Raw genomic sequence first — 10,602 nt, 5'->3', positions numbered from 1 at the left:
ACTACTTGTTCAAAGGTAGGTGGAAAACAATTCTTAATACTAAGCAAAGGGGATGTCTGTACCCAGAACATTTTAATGGGAAAGAGTTGAACAAAATTGCAGCCCTAGCCACATGGCCTTCTCGCTCTGAGAGTTTTTTTTCAGAAGCAGTCTGGCATGGATGACTCTAGCCATAAGGGTCTTCCTACAGAAAAATATGCAAGTCCTGCTCATTTTCAGTGTGTGATAATCATCAGTGCTCCCAGGAGTGAGTCTCTGATACTTTTTTAGCTAACGATTAACCTGAAGCTCTCCTTCCCCTGTATGCATTTGGACATAAAAGGACAATACAGAGACTGAAAGCAGCAGGCATGAGTGATTCCTTCTCTAACTGTGTGGACTAAGGGGTGTTGAAGTGTGGAATCATCTGACAAAGAGTCCAGGACCACAGGCAAGGCAGTGAGGGGCTGATCTTTTTCTGGTTAAGAAAGAAAGAGAAGCTCTGTCTTGGGACCAGGCTGAATTCAGGATGTTTGTGAGCTTCATCACGCTGCTTTCACTGGTACCAGCAATGTTTGTATGGTACAGACGGCAGTTATTGACTTTTCCATTTATTCAGCTCCATAGTCTTCGTAGTTCTGGGGAGTCTGTTGTAATTAGAGAGTTTATAGTGTTTTCTTGTACAGAAGTCTAGTGTTTAGAGTAAGGCTTTACTTGTGAAGATTTTCAGAGTCTATTTGTGGCTCTACATTCATATGACCCTGGGTAAGTCATTAAGCCAGTTTTATTTCAGCTTCCCAGCCTGCAAAACAGTACCCATCTCAGAGGGTTTGTGTCAGGCTTCATTAATTTCATTGAGATCTTTGGATAAAAGTTGTTTTTGTAAGAGGAAAATGCTATGATTCACATTCTTATTAAGCTATAAATGCTCTCCTTTTGTTCTGGATAGAGAAAGGATGTGGAGGGATAAAATTTACCTGTTAGTCTCATTTTGTATAGGCATGATACCAATATTTTGTTAGAAAAATCTCTGGCACAGTTGTTGGGAACACCAGTGTGTGATTTCAGGGTGCCTGAGGTAGTGCAGATCTTGGGACAGTAACCTAGTAAGTACTAAGCAGGGACTCGCAGCAGCAGCAGCAGCATGCCTTTCCTCACAGTACCCAACTGGCAGAACAGCTGGACTCCACTGCTGGTACTGGGGTATCTCTTTTACCTCCTCCTCGGTGCTATGGTGTTCCAGCTGCTGGAAAAGCAGGCAGAGACCCACTCTCGAGACCAGTTTCAGCTGGAGAAGCTCAAATTCCTGCAGAACTACACATGCTTGGATAGGCAAGCCCTGGAGCAGTTCGTACAGGTAAGAGGAACAGGCTCCCATGATTTTGGCTCAAGCATTATTTTTGTTAGAAGTAATTATACTGTTTTGGCCAAACATGTCGTAAATTGATCTGCTAAACACAACATTGGAGGACTAACTGTACAAGAGAAAGGCAGTGGTTTCTCAAGCTCCTTCCCATACCACTTTATTTTGATCTATTCATGAACACCCAAAAGCTGCAAAACCGCTAATGAACCTTTATGTTACCTTATAATACCTTCGGCTTCATGTTTTGTAGCTCCCGCAGTAATTATTACATGGAGATTATGCATGGGGACAAAAACCTTACAAGAAGTAGGTTGCCCTGCCAAGGTACTTCAGCCCAAAGTTGCGCAGATTCTGCCCTTCTTTTCTACCAGAAATCATCTATTGCACTTGAAGGCAGTCCTGCACTTCCAGGCCTCTAAACAAAAGATGAGGTTAGCCATCATAAGCTGTGTTATTTATCATTTATAATAAGTGCTAAAGAGCTCTTATTCAATATGAATTGTCAATTAATGACATCTTCAATTACATTTTAATCTATTCCTCAAAACAGGCTGGAGATAAATTACAAGCCCTCACTTGGTATTATTTATGGACAAATCCTGTCATTCTAGTATTGTAAGAAATGGGCAAAAATCCTTGAATTATCACTTTCTTCACGCTCAAAATTTCTCCAGACACAGAGCTGGGTGCCTAAATGGTTTGAACTCTTTCTCTCAGGTCATTAAAGTTGACAGAAACACTGAAAAGGATGCAAGATTGCACTGTCTGAATCAGAGGATTTCCACCAAGGCACATGCTTCAGATCAACATAAAAACCTAGACTCTATAAACGAGTGTAAGCAAACAGTGAAGTTCAGATCAAAAAGGGAACAGAAGGTGCCTGAACTCTGTCTACAAGGACAATGTTTTGATGACGACTAATACTATGACATGTTTTTGGGGAACATTTGGCTTTCTCCAGGAAATGACTGGAGTTTTCAAGAGCTTACATGCCTAAAAAGTCTGCTTTTCTTCCAGCTCAGCTACACCAGTTAGTGGTATTACCCGCTTTTCCCTTGGCTCTGTGGTAACAACAGTAGAGAAGAAGACCCTGAATCTCATTCTAAACCGAATTGGGATAATTTATAGGGTTAAAAGGCTTAGTTAAATCTCTGGTACCCTACAAACCTTAGGGAGGGTTCATGGATGCCCAGATCCTCCTCTCTGGCTCCTGTGGAGCTTCCTTAGACTGCTGGGCCTCTCAGACAATCACATTTTGCTGCCTCTCAGCTGAGTTAGATACAATTTCACACCTCAGCTGTTCCAAACAAAACCGGTTGAGGGCGCCAAATTATCAGCTACAATGCACCAAGCTTCAGAGTATTCAACGATAGTCTTCTGCCTATAAATGACTCACGTGTCATTTATAACCCCTGTTAAGAAATTAGTCCAGCTCTTACAAATAGTAGGGAATAGAATTCTTTCCAGATGAAATTTCTAACTCTAAAACTAGTGCAGAGAAGCAATCGTCTCACTGTACATTTTATCTGTATGGTTAAGGAAGCTGGTTCATAATGTCAGAAGTTCCAGCCTAAAAAGTGTGATAGTATTCATAGACACAGCCACTAGATTCAGTCCACTCAGCTGACAAATTTGTACTTCCTTACTTCCACTTTTTAAAAACTAAATCCTGGAATCTGAGACCCACATTGGAATCTGAAACCCACATTTCCTATTTCCATATCAATTATCACTAGTAATAGACTTACCACCATGTGTCAAGTTCTTCCCATTCTGAAACCAGGCCTTTAATGGATAAGTTCTTTGTCATACTGAAAAGAAATTCTTCTGGCTCTTCAATCATGAGATCACATACAATGATGCCTAGCTGGCCTATCTGATGGACTTGAACAATGCTGTTAATGAATAATAACATTAGCTATTAAATTTAGGATCCCCAATCCACCAGCACAGATAATATAAGCTAATATTGCCAAACCAATGCAAAATCAGTTACCTTGTCATGGATATGTTCATCAGATAAGCAATCTTTCTGGCTGTAGTCAATATTTGAATCAAGAAAGAACATCTTCTTTGGTCTAATGCTCATGGAACCATCTAAGGCTGGAGCTGCTGTTGAATTCTGTTCATGTCCTGCTTCATAAAACATTCCATGGAAGCAAGAGTGTGAATTCACAAGTCCTTCAGGCATTTGGCAAAATGATGAAGTCTGTGACCTGGACTTCAAAATTGGTATGTAACAAAAAATGAGATTCTTGAAACTCCAGCCCCTGAGCAGAAGGCAACCTGTTTCATACAGAGTATCCTCAGGGAGAACAAAGGAACACATTCTTCACTAAGGCAGCTAATTAGGTATTTGATAGACAAATAGGAGCTGGATCTTTTTTTTTGCAGATAGTAGTTTTATCATCTGGTAAGAGCTATCTGGAATGGCAAAGTACATTTCATTAGCTAATCTCCAAACCAGGAGAAGCCTGGTATCAGCTGAAAATTACTGGGAAGCTATAGCTAAAAAAGTAATCCATCCTCACTAGTACTTACATGCTGGAAACAGAAATGAGCATGCTCCCCATGCCCTTCCCCTCAGGTACAAGCATGAATTTACATGTGCCCAAATTTAAAATTGGAGTGCAATGACTATGCTAGGAAGGAAAGGAGAGAAACTGTCTGTATTTTTTATGGCATAACTTCACTTAATTTTCCCAGTTTGATGAGTCTGGGGACACCCTCCATTCCCCTCCCCTTAGCCTTCAAGTAGTTGTGGAATCAATCCTACTTCAATGGCAGTCCTCCATTGATAAGAGTTCTAGTTCCTGGCCAGCTCTATTTCAGTGTTTTACCATGTCAGCATAAGACCTCTCTCAGGTCATTTTAGTCAAACTCTACTCAGTTGTCTGCACAATTATTGCTCTGTTTGCTCAAGATGGAAAGCAGCATTTACTTCTCTGCTGTTGTTTTTTTTTTCCAGACATTTTTCCTGATCTGCTCTAATGTGTTGTTCATCTTTGCTCCTTTAACCTCTTCTGCCTTAGGTCCTTATGGAAGCATGGGAAAAAGGGGTCAGCCCAGAAGGAAACTCTACAAATCCCAGTAACTGGGACTTCAGCAACTCCTTCTTTTTTGCAGGAACTGTTGTCACCACTATAGGTGAGGAACTCTTTTTTTCTTATAAGTTGGGGGCTCCTCCAGCTGTCCTGTAAAGCCCACAGAAAAATAAAATTGGAGGACAGAATACACCTCTAAGACCAACTTGACTACTATGGATTATGTTTTCCTATCAGTTTTAAATTATACCTGTTATGCTTGTTTATTCAGCATATTACATCTGCAAAAACAGCCAAGTACCTCTTTGGCACAGACAATATGATATTGTACATGCGGAGTACCTCCTGAGATTGCTTTAAAGCACTCAGTTGCACTTACTACAAAATCAGAGACCTAAAGAAAGTCGCAGTACTTGCTAAGGGTAATATTTTCCTTGTTAAATGTTCTGTTAGTAGTAGTGAATGCACAGGGGTCTATCATAAGCTATGGCAATTTGTAGGCAGATTTCATTGTGGAAAATCACAGGCAGCCAGGTCCCTGAAGCTTAATAGAAGTAAGCTTCCAAGCCTAGGAAATTGCCATGACGGCCTGCAGCCTGACTGTGAAGTCTTTTGATGTAGCCGTTTTCTCTTTTTGTTCCAGGTTATGGTAACCGGTCCCCCAGCACCGTGGCAGGACAAGTCTTCTGTGTGTTTTATGCCTTATTCGGGGTGCCGCTCAACCTGGCCTTCCTTAATCAGTTGGGGAAAGGCCTCAATGCTCATCTGATGATGCTGGAAAGATGGGTGCAAAAGCCAGGCCGTGCCCAGGTACAGCGTGAATCAATCTTTTTTTTTTTCCACTGTTTCAAAACTAGTAAAAACTGTTCTTTAGATAGTAGTAAGGCTGCTAGATTGGGTTTCCTGGAGAGTGCTTACATCTTTTTGAACTGCAGCAATTACATTGCCCTCTATATCAGAAAATTGATATACTGTATTTATATATGATAGCTTTAAAGTAATTTGCTTTTGCCTGAGGGACTCCAGATTTGCCTTTTTAGACCCTGATTCAGCAAAACTGTTAAGCAAGTGTGGCCTCAATTTTGAGCCGGCTCTTTAAGTTGTGGTGACTTTAGCAGAAAACGTCCACATACATGCATTGCTGAATCAAGCCCTTATTATCTAGCCTATGCTGGTATCTATCTCAGAATCTAGGTCTGCATTGTGCAAAGACAAACTATTTTTATTGGCCTGCTAATCTGGCTGAATTACCTTCCCTGATTGTGCCAGTAATTTAGCACTTCCTTCCTTTTTTTTTTTTTTTTTTTTTGAAATGTAAATAAATCGTCCTTCTCTTTAGCTATAGTTTATTGGTGAGTCACTGAACTGGTCCAGATGTATTGGAATAAGGGAAACACTGATAATATAAAATATGCAAAGATCAGTTGTAACAAAGTTAATGCATGTTTCTGAGTAAAAGTTCAATGTATTGACCCCTTTAGTTACCAAAAAGGGAGACTAGATGTGTTAGATATGTTGAAACATTTCAGAGTTTCTACCTACACTGGGAAAGATTTTCTGGTGAAGCTATATAGGTACCATCAAATGCAAAGTTACTTTATATGAGCAAGAAGTTCCTTAGCTGACTAACGTATGCCTGTTCCTCAAATACATGCAGCTCTTCCACCAGAAGAACTTTCACGCTACTATAGCTAGATTAGCTAGATCTTTCCTGAGATTTTTAATGGCAATTCAGGGATGTGATCTTTTTGTTTTTTTTTTTTACCTACAACTGAATCATCACCTCATTTTTGGCAGAACTCCTATGAACAGATAAAGCTTTGGACCTTTATCTGCTTCTTCACTATGAAAAGCGTCTCCCAAGAAATTGTTTCATCTCTTTTTAACCACAATTTAATCGTGCCTTGGGAAATTAATTAAAATCAATTCTTCCTCATTCCTGACTTACTTCCTCTACCTTATATGTTGGTACCAGAAAGCTCTTAAAAGCCAGGGTAAAAAGTAATAGTGTGAATTTCAGTATAGAGTTTTACATGATCTTTATTGTCTAATTAAATACTATCACACTTCTGGAATGAACTAAATGAGAACAGAAATCAACTATAACGTGTCGATAAGTAATTCTCAAAATGCTTCACAAATGAGGTCAGGATTATTATACAGCTGGAGAGACATGGTACATAATGCAGAAGTGATTTGTCAAAGTCACCCTGTAGCCTCATGCCAAGTTTCCCTAGTTTGAGCTCAGCAAACTGTTTTATATGTGGGAAAATACAGAGTGAGGTAATAAATAAATGAATAAATAAAAAGATACCTGGATCTTCCATTTTATAAACAAAGTGGTTTGGCTTTTCATCATGTCACAGTAGGCACATGCATAGAAAACCCTACTCTGGTTTGAATGCCCTTGAGGGCATTTTTAAACGATTGCAATGAGTTTGCATCAGACTATACAGCAGCAGTCAAAAGTTCACCAGAGCCATGACTGTGTTCCCTGGCAACCCATGAGTTTCTGATCCTCAATTCTTAGATCAAACCACTGGACTATTCCCCTGTCGCAACCCATCCGCAGACCTTTCTGTGTATCTATCTGGTGCAGCCACATATGCTGTAACTTAGCTGGCCTTAACATTTCCCAAAAGGCAGTTTGTAATGAGAGACACAGATCTACCCCGTGCTGACAGAAAACAGTTCTGCTCTGAATGCTTCTAAGTTTAAAATAAAAGCAGGCAAACTGACTTCACTCAAATTTCATCCAAACATATTTTTGGCTGAGCTCTTGCAAGCCACTTTATAAATCTTTGGAAGCAGTCACAGTAAAGAGAACCCTAATTTGTTCTTGCCAATCTTTGTATCATGAGTTATGCAATACTTGGTGCTTTTCCTAAAAGACTGGATCCAAGTGATTACAAGAGCATCTCCATTTGAATGGAAATGTAAAGTGAGCATTTCATTCCTATGGTTGCTATAGTAATTTTGAAAATATAACTTGAGTGTACTTAAAAACTCATTGCAAAAAGCTTTAAAAAAATCTTTTTTTTTTTTTTCCTAATTCTGAGATTGTTTTGGATTTGTGGTTAGGTACAATATCTATGTGCAGGATAAACAGCAAGGTCAGCCTGCAGTGCACAAAAGCATTGGTTTATCCTTCCCTGTTTGGACATTGCTCCCAGCAGGAGCAGGTTTGTGATTAAGAGCAAAACAGCAATTTCCACTAGACAGATGCTCAGTGTTATTTAGCTGCCGTCTTCCCTTTATCTTTCAGGTAGTTCAAACACTGGCAGTGGCTGTCTTCCTGACTACAGGGACCTTGCTATTTCTGGTGTTCCCACCACTGGTTTTCAGTTACGTAGAAGGCTGGAGCTATGGAGAAGGCTTTTACTTCACCTTCATCACCCTGAGCACCATTGGATTTGGCGACTACGTAGTAGGTAATAATAAGGATGAACATGGGTAAATTTTATCTGTCTACCTGTATTCTCACCTCGCTGGGAGGTGCTTTGCTGAGATTTGGTACTGTAGTATAAGCTTAAGTACAGAGAGCATAGATTCCACTATAAATATGGTATGAGAAAGAGAGCTGATAGTAATGAGATGATTTATGAGATGGACATTTTTCTCTTGGCAGCTATGCTGAGAGTCACCAAACTCATTTCATGTATGCCACTGAACAACCAATTCAACAGTGACTATGTTGAGGCTGGTATGAATGTAAACCACATGTGACAGGTGGAATATAAATGAAATCTCATTGTCAGTATTAAGCCTTTGAACCATGCTCTCCTAATAGTGATTTGTTTCAGCAACTGCCTACCATTCCCAATACAAAATACTGTCAGATATAACATGCTAAGTACTTACAGTATGGATAATATTGCTAACAAACACAGGACAGCTGTGGAAAAAAATAAAAATAATAAAAAAATAATAAATTAAAAAAAAAAACTTGTGACAGTATGTAGCCTTTAAAGATTTAGGCTGAAGCATAGCAATAGAAACATGTAAGGGGCTACCTTTCTGTCCACTTATTTGAATAAATGCTCTTAACACAGTACATATAATATGCTTATTTAAAAACAAACAAACAAAAAATCAAACAAACAAACAAAGAAAAAGGATTGGTTACTTCATAAGGGGTAGTTCTCTTACCCTAGAAGTCATAACTATGTCCTGAAAGGAGAGAAAGAGAGAAAAACCCATCCCATCCTGACCATGGACACTATGGAACTTCACAATGACCTAGATGACAGAGACTAAATGGATGGCTGCAGTGCTGTTGTGCATCTGTATCAGCTGCACCAACTGCTCATTTTGTGGAAATACCAAACTAGGGGTTAATTTTTAATATAACTAGGTTATATTTTAGGTTATATATTAAAAATAACTAGGGTGTTTATTTTCATAAACACTTAAAATGGCTGCATTTCCCAAATAATATTCTCCAAGTGATTTTGAACCCTGGTTACCGAAGTATGTCACACTACAAAAAGAAATCACTATATCACTGAGATAGTAAACCGTACCTTCTGAAATCAGATGAGATCCCCTGTGTGTCCCTTGAGTAAAATTTGGCTAATATGGATTCAACAGTGTGATTCCAAGACAATGTTTGTCTTTTGTCAGCAGCTGGGAACACTCGGTTTTGTTCAGACCTAATAACTGTAGATGTGACTATTTTTATTATATAGCCTTAATTTCAGAGATTTGGTGCCACCTGTTCAAAGCTTAACCTGAAATTTGAACAAAAAAGAAAAAGAAAATAATAATAATAATTGATAAAAAATGCCCATAGATCACACAAACTTGGTAAACATGCACATCTGTGGGGGAGAGGAGGGGAGGTTATGACTATGTATGTTGTCCAAAGCAGTCAAGATTAATACGTGAAGTTTCATGGATTTTTCAGGCACAAACCCCAACAAGCACTATATCCCACTATACAGGAGCCTAACTGCAATTTGGATTGTTTTTGGCTTGGCCTGGCTGGCTCTGGTCTTCAACGTGGGAGCTGACTTGATGGAAAAATTCCTTCAGCTGAAGTGGCACAAGCCCGACTTAAGCTTGGCAGAAGGAGACACAACCAAACTGGAAGATGAACCTGAGCAGCCTAGAATCCACATACCTACCTGAGCAAGGTACACAGAGAGAAGTCTTGAAAGAGCACCTTTCATCAGGGCATGAGCCAATTAAAACCTTCAGAGAAGTAGCACACATGGTAAAACTGTTCCAGGATTCATCTTGCAGTTCTCACTCAACAAAGGCACCTTCTCCTGCAGTAAGCAATTGCTATCCTTTCTTTTTTTCTATTGGAATTCAGTTCTCATAGCCATTTGTATTCAAGGAATCCAGGATGACTGCCTCCCAGCTCCAATAAGAAGTGCTGTCACCAAGAATCGCCAGTGGAAAAAGTCAGGTACAGAAATCCTTCTTCATTTCCAAGCAGAAAGCAAACAAAACCCCAAAGAAATACCAACAGTAATGGCCACCTGCTTAATGGCATCCATCCAATTAAGATTTATTTGATATCATCTGAAATTAGCAGCTTTTATATAAAATGATAACATTTCTTTAGTTCCGGGGCTAAAATGTTTCTCTCAAATTTTATGTCTACCCAGCGCTGTCTGGACTGTTACAATTCTGTTTGAAGAGAACTGACGGCTCAGAGCAGTCCTTATCAAGTTCATTTCACAGCCACCCAAAACGAGCACTTTAAACTAAATCTCAATGCGAGCAGATTTCCTTATTTCCAGCCAGACTACAAATATTACTAGAGTCTGTCATTTGCTTTGGGCCAGTTCATTGAAGAACTACCATGCACTGTACAGAACTGATGCTGTCCATTTACCTCTAAACAAGGCTGATAGGCTCTTGAGTTAAATCTGACCCTCAGTCGTGCATGGTGCACTAGCAGTGGAACAGGGAGTTTGACTTTATCGCAGTTATTGCAAGACAAAAGTAGCAGCAGCCACTTCCAAAGAGGCAGAAAAGCCAAAGGAGGTCATCCAAATACCTTATAGCAGGCTTGTCACTGAGACAGAAAACTATAGTCACACTTCGTGTTAAAGTAAACTATAGAAACTTGATTAAACAATTATTCATTCACCCAGAGTACCATACTAGATTGTTTCTAACCATCACTAACACATTCTATGGATATGCTCGTAATTATGTACACACTGCTATTTGTTCAGTATGTTTGTAACTTGTATTAAC

The 10,602-nt window shown here is 39.4% G+C and overlaps 1 protein-coding gene across 1 annotated transcript; it reads left to right on the top strand.

Moving 5' to 3' along the window:
- Positions 1-1,123: 1,123 nt before the first annotated feature.
- Positions 1,124-9,519, top strand: LOC118256289 (potassium channel subfamily K member 16-like). The gene is made up of 5 exons (XM_035563085.1): positions 1,124-1,336; positions 4,378-4,492; positions 5,033-5,199; positions 7,655-7,820; positions 9,296-9,519. The coding sequence occupies exons 1-5, from the start codon at positions 1,124-1,126 to the stop codon at positions 9,517-9,519; spliced, it is 885 nt and encodes a 294-aa protein (XP_035418978.1).
- Positions 9,520-10,602: the final 1,083 nt, after the last annotated feature.

This window comes from Cygnus atratus, chromosome 3 (genome assembly GCF_013377495.2).
Source record: "Cygnus atratus isolate AKBS03 ecotype Queensland, Australia chromosome 3, CAtr_DNAZoo_HiC_assembly, whole genome shotgun sequence".
Classification (NCBI taxonomy): Eukaryota; Metazoa; Chordata; class Aves; order Anseriformes; family Anatidae; genus Cygnus; species Cygnus atratus.
This window is presented reverse-complemented; position numbering and strand designations above follow the sequence as displayed.